We start from the raw sequence: 14,781 nt of genomic DNA on the forward strand, positions 1-14,781 counted from the left end.
TCTAAAACATATATTCCAGCATGCTGCCAAAGCCTACATAACCATCATTATCTCGACCCACTTGGCCGACATAAGACCGCTGATGATTTCAAATCACACTCTTTAACTGGGGAATGAGCCCTCAATACCAAGATTGATGAGGTGACGGCACATGGAAAAGTTTGAAATGCAACCACACCATCTGCTAGCCTGCACGTTATTTATCAAATGGAATGATAATACGGGCTACACTGCCCACCAGAGCAGATAAGCGGCATGTGCCCGTTTGGCAGACGCCCATCAGGTTTCAATACAAAGATGTATTGAGAGATTGCACATGGCATACCTTTGGCTGGAGATTGGGATGGAGCAGCACGTAGCCATTGGGATCGATGGCAAAGTAGTATCCATTAGGGCCAATCTGAAGAGAAGAGAAGAACAAAGGAGGAAAACGATTATATATTTTGTCGCTCATGAGCTGCCGTTCGTACAGAACGGCTCTAATGCGTGAACTCTCGCGAGATTTCGCGTGTAACGCTCCGTCCTCCCCTCATAAGTGACAAACAGTGCATGTGTGAGTGCCAGGACACTACATACAGAGGATTCGTGAAACAAAAAAAAAAGTTTGGAGCGACGAAAATAGCCGAATTAGATTTATGCTCTAGGCTCCATTCTAGCTGTGGAAGGGGTCTGCAGAATGGAGCACAGGGGCTTCTATGAAAAAGTCAACTGCATCAGGTATGTTGGTGAATGATTATAGGCAGACACAATATATATATATGTGGGTCCGGATCTCTCCTTTAAGGTGTTTCCCTGAATAGAAGAGAACAGGTGTTCCATCAACTGTTCAAAGCCAATTTTAATCCATCATTTGATCAAATCCAGCTGGAACTCTCGCCGTGGTTGGGCAGAGTTTCACTTCTAAAAATTCTCCCTCATTTGCTTCATCCAAAAGGCACTGATTACCAATTTATTCACATTTAAAATCATTTTGTCAAATAAATTGCTGGTTTGGCTCTTTCATTTGGTGTGAATAAACACATCTATTTAACCACATCAACCCTAGTGTGTCCATTCTGAGGCGAACAGTCAAGGAAAATAGCCCATCTACAAGCTCACAACGTGTCACAACACAACGCATTGTGAGCTTGTAAATCGGCTATTTCCGATTAAGGGATTTGGTGTAGAGGGAAAAAAGTAGGGTAAAGGGGGGGGGGCGGGGGGGGGGGGGGGGGGGGGGGGCAGTCAATGAAGTACAGTATATGGGTTGAAGTGGTTACAACTTCCCAGTGAAGTGGGTGGTATGGATCTTCCAGACCTCAGTCCTTTTGCAATAACATGTGAAGGAATAGGTTCACAATAATAATACCTCCTGAAATGAACTGGATATTGTAGACTTGATGACCAGTGTCCTCTCCCTAATATGCCTTTTTTTATGACATCTGAAATCAGTCAAAGATTGTTGTAGGAACCCAATAACAATTAAGCCTGGAGGGCAGTACAAGATATCGTAGGACGACTTGTTAATATCCGCTTTACTTCAGTTATTAATAATCCTGTTTTATACCAAGTGTCTTCGATTCAGGTTTCAAACAATGGGATTCAAAGGGTATCTCTTCCTAAGTGGATCTCTTTGAGGATGGAGTCATTATGACCTTTGATCCCAGACAGTACAGAAATATGATGTGCCCAGGAATGACCTTGTTCTTTTCTTTCAGATAAGATCATATATTAAGAAGAATACTTCCTTTTTAATCTCACTAATATAAAAAAAAAAAAGTTTTGTTCCCCAGGAGATACATCAATCAGCGTTTTATACAACACTATGAGGAATTATTGTGCCGTTGGTCTACTGGAGCTGGGACAGGCATAGAGATTCAGAAGATATGGCTGAGGATACCTTGAACAATACAAAAAGATAACAATCTGTAATCAAACCAGGGCATTGCAACTCAAAATATTACACCAAGCACATTTATCACCTGAATGGTGCCAAATTGCTAAAATATGGGGTTGCTGTACTGTATGAAATGCACACCATGTTAGGAACTGAGCTTGAACTGGATCCAGTATCACTTCACAGCTAATTTAACCAAAATGTGGAAAGCTTTTCTTCACTATGTAAATGTGAATGTACTGTATGTGCCATTCAGCCTTTATATAAAGCACATGAGACGCTGAGGTCCAGCTGTGGTGGTTACTGGTTATCTTTGTTGTGATGTGGTGATAGCAGACCCAGCATGGTGTAGGATGTTCAACAGATGTGTCGTTTTTGGTTTTATTTTTCTATTTTGTTTTTTATTCTGCATTGGTTGTTTTTTCCTGTTCTTTTTCTCTGATTGTGAGGTTGTGTGGTGTTGTGTTGAATGTTTTCTGAATAATGGAAAAATCAATAAAACATAATAATAAATGACAGAATAAAACAAAATAGTGAGAGGGCTGTGAAATTGTGATTATGCACTACTGTATGTGCAACAGTCTCAAAGGCACACCCCGTATAAGGGTTGCCAACGTTCCCTGGAGATACAGAATCGTCCCTTATTTGGAAACACACTTTCCTTATTTTGGGGAATCAATCAATGACATACATCTTACAAGTTCAAACAGCTCATATATACTGTTAACCACTTAAACACTCTAGACTAGGTAAACTGGACCAGAGTCGTCTCTGTACTGTAATTTTGTTCTGCCTACCCCAAATCTCTTAGCCAAAAAAAGCTCATCTACAAGCTCACAACACGTCATAGATCTGCAATTTTGGGCAAATGTTTTGTTGACAAAAACAAGGTACAATGTGGAATTCAAGAAGGCCTTGGTGTGTGCAACCAGTGCACAAGTGGGACTGTTTGGTTGGTGATGCAGACATCAAAACACATGTGACGTAACGCCCTCACTCACTAACAGCTCCGCAGGGAGAGAACAAGGACTGCACCATTGAACATGGGGCTGTCTGAATATGGTGAGATAGATGTGTTTTGGGATCTTTTTTATTTGTAAGTGTGTGTGTGTGTGTGTGTGTGTGTGTGTGTGTGTGTGTGTGTGTGTGTGTGTGTGTGTGTGTGTGTGTGTGTGTGTGTGTGTGTGTGTGTGTGTGTGTGTGTGTGTGTGTGAGACACTCACTGTGAAGCGTGGTGTGAGTTTCTTAATGTCATTCAAAGACACATCAATCCCCATTACACCCAGAATCAGCTGGTTCTGGTACTGAGAGAGAGAAAGAGAGAGAGAGAGAGAGAGAGAGAGAGAGAGAGAGAGAGAGAGAGAGAGAGAGAGAGAGAGAGAGAGAGAGAGAGAGAGAGAGAGAGAGAGAGAGAGACAGACAGACAGACAGACAGACAGAGAGAGAGAGAGAGAGAGATACAACATTTAAGAACATACTATTTTCTTATTATGCTCTTAACCTGAAATTAACTGCTGTATAATATTTCTATAAATATATAGAGTATATTTCTAAAAATAAATACCTCTCCCTTCCTGTCATCTTTGCTCTTGGTCTTGTTGAAGACAGGTAGAGTTCCTGTGATGACCAGACCCAGTTCCTGATGATGACAGAGAGAGAGAAAGAGAGACAAAAATACTTTTTAATACGTTTTATTTTTTATTTTTTAACTCAAGTACATATTTGACAGAGCAACTTTCACTTGTAGTTGAGTATCTATACTTTGACTAAAGTACAGGGGTTGAGTACTTTGTCCACCCCTGATTGTTGAGCCTGATGACATACCAGAGCATCCAGGTAGACGTTAGTCCACTGGACCTGTTTGGCCTGCTGGTCTGCCAGGACCATGGGTCTTCCCAGCACATCCAGGTACTCCTGAATCACACACAATCCCACAGACATACAAGACGTGAATGATTCTTGGAGCCGTTCATACTTACACCTTCACCTTAAAATGTAATAGAGCCATGCATCCCAGTCACCTGTGTGTTTATTCTAATGGCTCCGATTGAGGGAATCTCGTAGAAGTAACCTGGAAGGGTGAATAGATTAGATTGTTATTCACAGTGCAAAAGTGGTATGCAGGGGCAAATGGTTGAGAACCAGTGTTGATTTTGACAGCAAATTTTGATTTAGTTTTAGTCATAGTCTTTTGAATAAAATTCCATTTAGTTTTTGTCATATTTTAGTCATCTGAAATGATTTACTGTTTAATTTAGTTTTAGTCGACTAAATATCATAAGATTTTAGTTGACTAAAATGTATTTTGGCGGGCCTTGATGGCGTCGTAATGGCTGATTTTACACTTGGTTGCATGCTGAAAATAGCAGATCTACAAACTCACAGCTTTTAGAGCAGATCTACAGCTTGTGAGCTTGTAGATCTGCTATTTTCAGCATGACTTGTCTTTTACTTCTACTGGATCTCTTCTCCACTAGTCCCTCCCTAACACGAAGTTTTAGTCATCATAGGTTAGTTTTTATTTTGTTTTTATGTAGTTTTCTTCAGTGAAAGAAGGTAGTCGACGAACATTTTTCGTCATAGTTTTAGTCGACGAAATGAACACTGTTGAGAACCACTGTACTACACAACAGTGTCAAAGCACAGCAGGCCTACACAGTCAAACAAAGCAAGTGCAGACAGCCATCATGTGTATACTGCAGTCTCACCCCTGAGACTCCAGAGGACTGCTGGTTCTCATTCTAGCTGTCTGCTTAAGAATAAATGATGACAACTAAACAACAACAAAACACTCTGTGGGTTTAATGGACTACCTGAAGCAATAGAAACAAAGCCCAATGCTCAGGACTTGAGTTGAGAACCCTGATTATTCCAGTGTGTAGACCGTAGCTACAGGGGGAAGTCATTTAATTGTTTGTTTGTTTGTTTGCTTGTTTTAGATTGATACTTTCAGCTGTGGTGTTGTGCCGTACCTTTGTTGGCACAAGCCATCCACTGGATGGGTCCTTTGTCGTAGTTGTGCTGGCCTACAGAGAAGGTGAATATTCTGACCTGAAACACAATAGAACATCCAGACAGCTCAAACAGCAGCATTTAATACAGAGTTGTCCAGAGGCAGTGTTAGAAAGTCATACTCAGCACTTTGTAACTTAGCTAAAAAAAGAAAAAAAGAGAAGAAAAAAGTGCTGTGTAAATTATTCTCACAACTCAAAAGAACTTTATTGCAAATATTTGCATAGAAGGAATTTGTTTTATGCCAGACATAATATGCATTGATGCAGAGACACTTAGCATGAAACAATGATTGTTGAGAAAAGATACTCCTTAATCACACACACACACACACACACACACACACACACACACACACACACACACACACACACACACACACACACACACACACACACACACACACACACACACACACACACACACACACACACGCGCACACACACACACACACACACACACACACACACACACACACACACACACACACACACACACACACACACACACACACCCACACCTTTAAAGTAAAAAAAAAACAAGGCATCTGTTGTTAATTTTGGTTAATAAAATATGCTTTGCTCTCCTCAAATATTGATCTGTACTGTAAGTAAAGTAGAATTTCATCACAATAACATACTGTACTACAGTATGTGACATACACGTCATTTTCAAATGTGAAAACGTTTTTTTTTTTTATAAAAAGCTTCCTTCAAACATTCATTGTTGCTACCACTTCAAGACCGTTTGGTTTTTATCATGGGAGAGAGACAGGCGGAGCAGCAACTGGACCGGGACAATTCTGTCCCTTTGAGGAGAGAGGACTTCACCACTCTCACAAACTGCTTTTGATTCAGCCTGGGATCCATTCCCTGTCACCAATATGGAGAAGTTAACCACATGAACCGTAGTGTCCCTATTCTGGGCACATCGTAATGGGCAAAGATTCTGCAACAATTCACAACTGAGCTTGTAGATCGGCTAACGGCAAAGAGATTTGGTGTAGAGGGAAAAGTGGATGGGACCAAGTGTAGACCTCTAGGGGACCCGGTTTAAGTGGTTAAGAATTCAAATAAATAAAAATAACCTGGTGAATTAAATTGTGTCCTTTGTTTCATAAAAAGTATCCAAAAATGTAAAGTTTTGGTATCTGTATTTAAATAAAGAACCCAACGATACCCAGCCTTATCAGTAATGATTACATACTGATATTCAGTTAAAGGTTTACAGAAAGTTTGCAATCTGAATGTTATAATGTCCTATAATTCCCTAATGACGCTGCAGGACAAGACAGGCTCTTTGTTAGCACACTAGCCTGTCAAACGTCTTTGAGACTGATAAGAGTTACAGTAAGTTAGATGGAATTATAGAATAGTAAAACTGTAGAAATAAATAAAGTACCCGACCACCTTTGTTCTGTTTTGAATAAAAAACAGTTGAACCTTAGTTTCAGCACTGTTGAAACACTCCTTTCTCTAGTAGGCACTGCAGAATGGTCACAGATGGAACATGGTAGAAATGAGGGACATACTGAAAGCAGCCCTAAGTGCATGTTGTAGCCTTGATGTGAACTTTTGATCAAATGCATGCAGGTGCTTCTAGAGAGGCATGGTTTGCATTTGTCATTGAGAGATCAACATTTCACAATGTCCTTTCTCATTAAAGGTCCTTCTCACTTTCTTTGGAATTGGGAGATTTGATTACCTGCTACTAACAGAGACAAAGCAAGTATTGTGTAGAGCTGCAACAATCCGACCAATATGTCAAAGTGTCAAGGCCGTGGCGTGGTCCTGCCTATGGGTGTATCAGGTTTGTTTATTGTTAGTCTGAGTCATAGTGACTTGGCCGTAGTCCTGCCTATATATGGGCGTATTGGGTTTGTTTATGGTTATATCTGAGTCATAGCGATGTGCCCGTCCACCGTCCCATTAGCCAATTTTAATATAAGATATGGCATTCTCAATTTTGTGAGCTTGTAGATTGATATTTAAAAAATATATGTATATTTCATTAAAATCGGTTTTGTAACCAATTAAATCGATCAGTTCAATTAACTTGTGCACTCCTAGTGGTGTGCATGTTTCCTTCTACTTACATTTTGAATTAATGCCATTGGTAAAACACTGTACACATACAGTACCAACTATGCAAATAAATGAGCCCTCGTATGTGGGTACGCGCCTGTGGGATGCACGCGGATGTGTGTCATACTGTATACAGCGCGTATGAGATGTCTTTTGTCTCTCCCAGTGTGCAGAGTAACAAAGCTCATCTGCCTCCCATCTGTGTAAACTGTTAGGTAAAGAGGATGTGCAAAGCGGAAGTGAAACCCAAAGGGAGCTCTGAAAAGCTGAGTCGAATAAAAACCAAGACAGGAGCGCATCCAGCCATATAAAAGCAAACAATCTTCTCTACTGTGTGTGTGTGTGTGTGTGTGTGTGTGTGTGTGTGTGTGTCTGACCTACCTTTTTCTCTTCGTTGTATTTCTCCAGTATGGCCTGAGCTCTCTCCTCTCCTCCATCAGTGAACAACATGATGATTTTGTTGCAGTTGGCTCTGCTCACGTTGGTCTGCTCAAAGACAATAAGTCGTGTTACTGATTCATCCTGTAATTCTTTTTTTTTCTCTCTTTTCTTTTTTACCTAGATTATGTTAAGTTTATTTCAACACAATGTAATCTGTATTATTTACCATGACTGGTGGTTCTCAACCTTTTCTGGATCAGGGCCCACACAGTGTTCATGGCCCACCCAACTGACCACTTAACACGGTAGCCTATTGGTTGTCATGTTAAGTACTCAGGTGGGTGGGCCGCATGCATTTTCAGAGCATGTTACCATCAATAAATCGATTCTAAACTCACTTTTTTAAGGTTTTAAAGAAAAAACTAAATACTATTACTTCTTTTTTTTTGACGCATCTGTCATTTTAGATTTCTTTGGCTATTCAAAAATAGCAGATCTACAAGCTCATAGTGCGGCACCGAGTGCCGCGCTATGAGCTTGTAGATCTGCTTTTTTTCCCCCCATTTTTTCTTTTGTGAAAATGTGTGCAAATCATTGAATACAGTGTATATATATATATATATATTCTTTTTTTAAAGCGAACATTTTTAACTCAGATCTTTGCTTCTGGGGGTCCCTAGAACAACATATTTTGAGATGGAGGTCCGCGGCCAATTACATATCATTTTGGGGGTCCTTGACATGGAAAGGTTTGAGAACCTAAATTGAGAAATATTGCTCATTTTGACAGTCAACATGCCATTGTCAAGATAAAGTATCATCCAACCACATTGCACTTAGCACACATAAAATGCACCAAGTGAACTAAGTCTCTGAGTACAGCCTCAGTCCATTTACATTTATATTACAAATGCTGACATGAAGAGGAGGTGTAGAGATAACACCTTTGACCAGCAGAGGGCAGTGTAAGATAACGCTTTGCCTTTGGTTGCCTTTCACAGGTTAACCTCCATTCATGAGTTGTTTTGTCCCTCTCAGCGTTTTTTTTTTAACATTTCGGGAGTGCAATGACGTAACTTACCACCGACAGCTGCTCAAAAGCAAACTCAAAGCCTTTGGTGTAGTTGGTGATTCCTTTGGCCGAGATGTTCTGCACGCCATCTTTCAGCATCTTCTTGTTCCTCACGTTGGCTTGGACCAGACGGTCGAAACACGCCGTGTTGTTCACAATGGTGTTGAACTGAGGGGGGAAAGCAGAGGCCAGAAGTTGCAAACCCCACAAATTATTCCCACAGGTGTGTGTGCTGTGTGCAAAGATCGCTCACACACATCACGTGCAAGGTTACAGTATGCAAAACCCAGAGAACAACGCAAACAAATGTATGGATATGCTTTGTGCTAATATGCATTATGCACAGGCTTCAACACACACACACACACACACACACACACACACACACACACACACACACACACACACACACACACACACACACACACACACACACACACACACACACACACACACACACACACACACACACACACACACACACACACACACCTGGCCTTGGCTATTATCATGAGGCGGTAAACAGACACATTCATCAAGTCCCTCTAATTGCTCTGCATCCTTGGAGCTCAATGATTCGGTACCCATGGAAACAAGATTCCTCTATAAGAAAACCAGTTTCAGCAGCTACAATCTTATTAGAAGCAAGAGCATCATTTCCACCCTGCCGCGCACGCGCGCGCACACACACACACACACACACACACACAAACCAAAACGCTACCTGTCAATATTACCATCCACACACCTCACCCCCCCCCCGGCTATTGAGTTGGGTTCCGAGTCAACAGATGGCCAATCTATTCATTGTTGAGACGTTGGAATGACCACATTGTTCTTGTTGGATTGGCAGAGTGTGTGACATGTATGTCAACAGGCGGGGACAGGAACAAAAGAACCGATGGCTGCCATGAAAATAATGAGAGCCAGTAATGTTAGGTAATTAGTAAGGTTGGATTACAGACAGTACAGTAGAAAAGAACTGAAGAAGAATATAGAAATAGGATAGAAAGTAGATTTGAGATTAAATAGAATAGAATACCATACAACATAATACAATACAATACAATACAATGGTGGAAAAAGTACTCACATGTTTTACTTAGGTAAAAGTATCGATACTGCAATGTACTGTAGAAGTACTCTGTTACAAGTAAAAGTCCGGAATTCAAAATTTACTTGAGTAAAAGTACGAAAGTATTGGTATCAAAATGTACTTAAAGTACCAAAAGTAAAAGTACTAAAATGTTTGAAAATAGCAGATCTACAAGCTCACAACGCGTCGCATCGCGCCGCGTTGTGAGCTTGTAGATCTGCTATTTTCAAATAGCCTAGGTATACAATAGGGCTAAAGTGGTTAATATATGTTTTATAATGTAATCATTTATATCTGCAAAGTAACTAGTAACTAAAGTTTTCAAATAATTGTAGTGGAGTAAAAGTACAATATTTGCCTCTGAGATGTAGTGGAGTAGAAGTAAAAGTATAGACGATTAGAAATACTCCAGTAAAGTAAAAGTACAATACAATACAATACAATACAATAAATACAATACAATAGCAACTCCATTTTTATTCATAACTCCGAGAGTTTATGAATGTAACCGAAATGGACCATTACGAAGCCATTGAGCTGCATTTGTACACTCTCAGAGTTACTAACGCTGAGCATTTGACTGCGTAATGATGCCATATGAAGGCTTTGAAGGGAGCAGCAGAGCAGTAAAGCAGCGTTGCATTGTGTGGCAGAAACTCTTCTAAAACAATACCGCACCCCATCGATCTCAACCAATCAATGCGTCTCTGCGAGACAGCCAATCGGGAGGCGTGCAACACTGATCTACAGAGACAAGCAGGGGAGGCGAAAAGAGAAGCAGAGACCAGACAGTGTGTATATATATATATGTATGAGAGAGAGAGAGAGGGGGGGGTCTCTATCTCTCATACACATAATTATACACATAGTAACTAAGAGAGAGAGAGAGCGCGCGCGCGAGAGAGAGAAAGAGAGAGAGAGCGAGAGAGCGAGAGGAAGAAAGAAAGAAAGTGTGTGCGTGCGTGCGCGTGCACTTTTCAAATGGGACGGGCAGCCTTGAAGCTTGGTGCTGAATGACAGTTGCAGACATGCACGTCTCTACTGGACTGGAAGGCAATATCACCATGAGTCTAGTCTGACTAAAGGGACTGAATCAAAGAGACAGAACGCACATACGCACGCACGCACGCACGCACACACACACACACAAGTTTGTATTACTATACTTGTGAGGACTTCAGCATTTTAGGAAGCCGATTTTATGATTGATTTGTGTTTTTTTTTTGGGGCATTTTAACCGCAAGTCTAAAGCCGGAAAATAGCAGATCTACAAGCTCACAACGTGTCGCGCTGCGACACGTTGTGAGCTTGTAGATCTGCTATTTTCCGGTGTGTGCCATCGCCGCACAACTAAGTATGAAATAGGGGAAAATCTAACCCCAACCCCCTAAACCTAACCTCTAAAGGTCTCATCCTAATGCTAACCTGAATCTTTTTTTAATTGTAAACATATCTCTAAAAAATCTTTTTTCAACCATAAAATAACAATTTATCTTGTGAGGCCCAAGAAAATGGTCATCACAAGATCTATTCCTCATATACTTGTGGGGACGTTTGGTCCTCACAAGTATAGTAATACACACACACACACACACACACACACACACACACACACACACACACACACACACACACACACACACACACACACACACACACACACACACACAGCATAGAGCAGATAATTGTGCACGCAGAGCAGACGGTGCTCTGTTATCACATCATCTATTAAAAGGAGTTGAGAGGAAGGAGGTGAGAAGGAGTAGTGTAGGAAGCTGGGGAGCGGAGCAGTGAGGAGTGGCTTGCGGAGAACATTGGATTTAGAAAATATTCAATTCCCCAAAACTAAATATCCGACGCACACTTAGCAAAAAAAACTACAATATTTATGTGAGAAACTGCCATAACAAGGCATATCTCAGTGAGAGAGGAGAAATATATTTTCAGCGCTTTCTTTCGAGAGATGCCGTCAACAATGTTTGGTCAGCCAGAGAACAGGCAAACGTGAACACATTCTTTATGCAAAGTATCTGCGTTTTTTTCCCCACAATCTGTGTATGTGTGTGTGTGTGCATCGGGGGGCACAGGGATTGGATTAGCGGTGACATACGAGAGAGTAGGCTAATCTCAAACCCTAATCCCCAGTGGACTAAACTCTCCCAGCCATCGAGCGGCAGTGGCTCAGGGGGAGAGTGGTAGAGTGAGGGGTAGATTGGCCGGGTAGAGTGAACAGGAAACCGCAAGGTTCCCAGTTCGATCCCGGGCTGGGGGACTCCCCCAGAGTAAGTGTCGAAGTGTCCTTGAGCTGAACCCCTAATTGCTCCCGATGAGCAGGTTGGTGCCTTGCATGGTTCCCTCCTCCATCGGTGTATGAATGAATGTGTGTGTGAATGGGTGAATGTAATGCACAATCTATGTAAAGCACTGGGTGAGAGAGAGAGAGAGAGAGAGAGAGAGAGAGAGAGAGAGAGAGAGAGAGAGAGAGAGAGAGAGAGAGAGAGAGAGAGAGAGAGAGAGAGAGAGAGAGAGAGAGAGAGAGAGAGAGAGAGAGAGAGAGAGAGAGAGAGAGAGAGAGAGAGAGAGAGAGAGAGAACCCAGACCCTCCAATCCCCAGCCACACACACAGTACTGCACGCGCGCACACACAAATGAGCGCACAACACACGCACTAATTCTGTTCTGTTCTTAACAGGCATGCCAATAAAGCATATTGAACGGGGGGTAGAGGAAAAAAAAGAATTGCAAACTTGGGAGACGAAGAGGGAGGGAGGGAGGCAGATGGTCAGAGAAAACGAATGAAGGAAAGAGAGCGACAGAGTCGGCAGACAGATGGAAATACTGAGACAGAGAAGGAGAGGGAGGCAGAGAAACAGACAGCTGAGAAAAGACAGAGACAGACGGAGGGATAGAGCGAGAGAGAGTGAGAGATAGTGAGACTGACAGAGAGAGAGCAAGGTGTCGAGGGGAGGGAGGGGGGGGTGTGGGCGAGGTTGGTTAATAGCCATCAGCATTCTTTTGACCTACCACAGCTGTTGAGAAGAGGATGTGCTGTGTGTGTCCGTGAGTGAGTGACCATCCTCAGAGACCAAATGCCAACTTGGTCTCTGGGCTAAAGTTAATGAGCGAGGATTTATGGGTAATATGGGAGATTAATGATTTGGTGTCAGGTTATAACACCCTCAGGACTGGACATAGAGCTGCACATCAGTTTATGTGTGTGTGTGTGTGTGTGTGTGTGTGTGTGTGTGTGTGTGTGTGTGTGTGTGTGTGTGTGTGTGTGTGTGTGTGTGTGTGTGTGTGTGTGTCAGGGGGGGGCGAGACATACAGAGAAAGAGAGACTGTAGTTGAGAAGGTAGGGAACGTATTGACTATACTGTTGATTTAGGGTTCCCTGATTGATCGGCACAGAGCAAGAGGAAGACAATAAAACAGCTCAAAGTCATTCCAAGGTGTCTTACCTAATGTCCTCCCTCTGCCATTCCACCACGTCCAATCATGTCCTCTCTCTGCCATTCCACCACGTCCAATCATGTCCCCCCTCTGCCAGCCCACCATGTCCCCCCTCTGCCAGTCCACCACAACCAATCATCTTCTCCCTCTGCCAGTCCACCACCATGCCCAAACATGTTTAGTTTAGACCAGTGGTTTTCAACCTTTATAGACACATATTAGCCCACGGACCCCCATTTGAAAAGATATGCCAGGGACTCAACCATTTTGATTTCTTGGGGGTCCCAATCCACACTGTATCATCATCATTAGTGTTCATTTAACTCTGAGAGTGTACAAACGGGTCCATTTGGATCCGTTTGTACACTCTCAGAGTTACAGACACATAAGGGTCAATTTGGTTCCTAACTATTAATTTGGCTGGGGACCCCCTGGAACCCCCTCAAGGACCACTGGTGGTCCCCGGACCACTGGTTGAGAACCACTAGTTTAGACCCTTCCAGTGGCAGTAGCATGTTTTCAGTGCATCTGTCAATGCACTCTGCACCCAGGTTGCATGCATATTCTCACATAGAACTCGCACACAAACACAAACGTGCCGCTGTCTACGCTTGGATGTGCCAGGTAGATAAAGTTTCACAAAAAAAAATGCAATAATACCAAAAATAATTACCAAAATAATGAAAAGATGAGGAGGGAGCCTAACTTTGATTGTCACTGTAGAGAAGATTTACTGGTCTGTTATCTGTTGGTTTTATGTTTGCTCTCCTCAGACAACATGGACACTTGCGGTAGCGTAGTTACTAGTTAGTTTACTCTCTATTTTGCCAAAAAATGCCAGCTGGGCCAAAACTGGATGCCAAATTTGTTTTAAGTTTTCATTAACAGGGTGTCTATTTCTCTCCCTCAAAATATGTGCATACAGTAGGTTTGTGATATTGCACACTCATTTTTTATTGATGTATGTTTGTTAAGCCATTATTTGTCATTGTCGTACAAATAAATATTTCTGGTTAAGAATAGGGATCAGTGTTGCCAGATTCTATGAGAGAAACAAGCAACCAGCTCTAGGAAAACCAGCCCAAAAAAAGCAACTATGGGACACACGAGCCCTTTAACATATACATCAGCTATTTGAAAATAGCAGATCTACAAGCTCACAACGCGTCGCGATGCGACGCGTTGTGATGCGACGCGTTGTGAGCTTGTAGATCGGCTATTTTCAAATAAAATCTTGCGGGGAAATCATAATTAGCAGATCTGGCAACCCTGATAGGGCTCCATGGACGATAGGTGTAGTTGCAGTAGCCTATACTGTACACCCCCCCCCACCAACATTCTCAATGCTTCCCACACCCTGCATGCCTCCCTCTGCAACACATCTGCGAGTCCACCACGCCCCAAACGTGCTCTCCTTTGTGCTCCTCTCAGCCCATCATGGTGTCACATGTCAGGCTGACAACGACTTTGAACTTGAGAAAAGCACATCAAAATTGAGCCAATTTAAACTCCCTCTGAGCTAATATCTTTCAATCTCTGTCTGACTCACCACGCCCACACGAGCGTGTACACAAACACACACAGACACACAAACACACACGCACACAAACACACACACACACACACACACACACACACACACGCTCAGCTCCCAACAGGCTGTAATAATTGGACATCCAGGCTGGATCAGAACTCCAGCGTGTAACAGAATACATTGTGTGAGAGACAAAGAGTCCGCAGGGAGGAGAACAACAGAGAGCCTGAACGTTCCGGCTCTGTGCTGAAAGAGATGGAAGACATCTCCAATCTC

At 42.4% G+C, this 14,781-nt stretch overlaps 1 protein-coding gene across 1 annotated transcript in view; it reads right to left on the reverse strand.

Moving 5' to 3' along the window:
- LOC311047176 (voltage-dependent calcium channel subunit alpha-2/delta-1) overlaps positions 1-14,781 on the reverse strand; it is a gene marked incomplete at both ends in the record, with an annotated part of 149,172 nt that overhangs the window by 48,608 nt on the left and 85,783 nt on the right. The window contains 8 exons of the mRNA XM_084059815.1: positions 326-400; positions 3,100-3,180; positions 3,441-3,515; positions 3,701-3,790; positions 3,898-3,947; positions 4,849-4,927; positions 7,354-7,458; positions 8,435-8,593. Of these exons, the coding sequence (XP_083915941.1) occupies positions 326-400; positions 3,100-3,180; positions 3,441-3,515; positions 3,701-3,790; positions 3,898-3,947; positions 4,849-4,927; positions 7,354-7,458; positions 8,435-8,593 (714 nt within the window). The remainder of the gene's footprint in view (positions 1-325; positions 401-3,099; positions 3,181-3,440; positions 3,516-3,700; positions 3,791-3,897; positions 3,948-4,848; positions 4,928-7,353; positions 7,459-8,434; positions 8,594-14,781) is intronic.

This window comes from Gymnoscopelus microlampas, assembly GCF_963454915.1.
Source record: "Gymnoscopelus microlampas genome assembly, chromosome: 6".
NCBI lineage: Eukaryota > Metazoa > Chordata > Actinopteri > Myctophiformes > Myctophidae > Gymnoscopelus > Gymnoscopelus microlampas.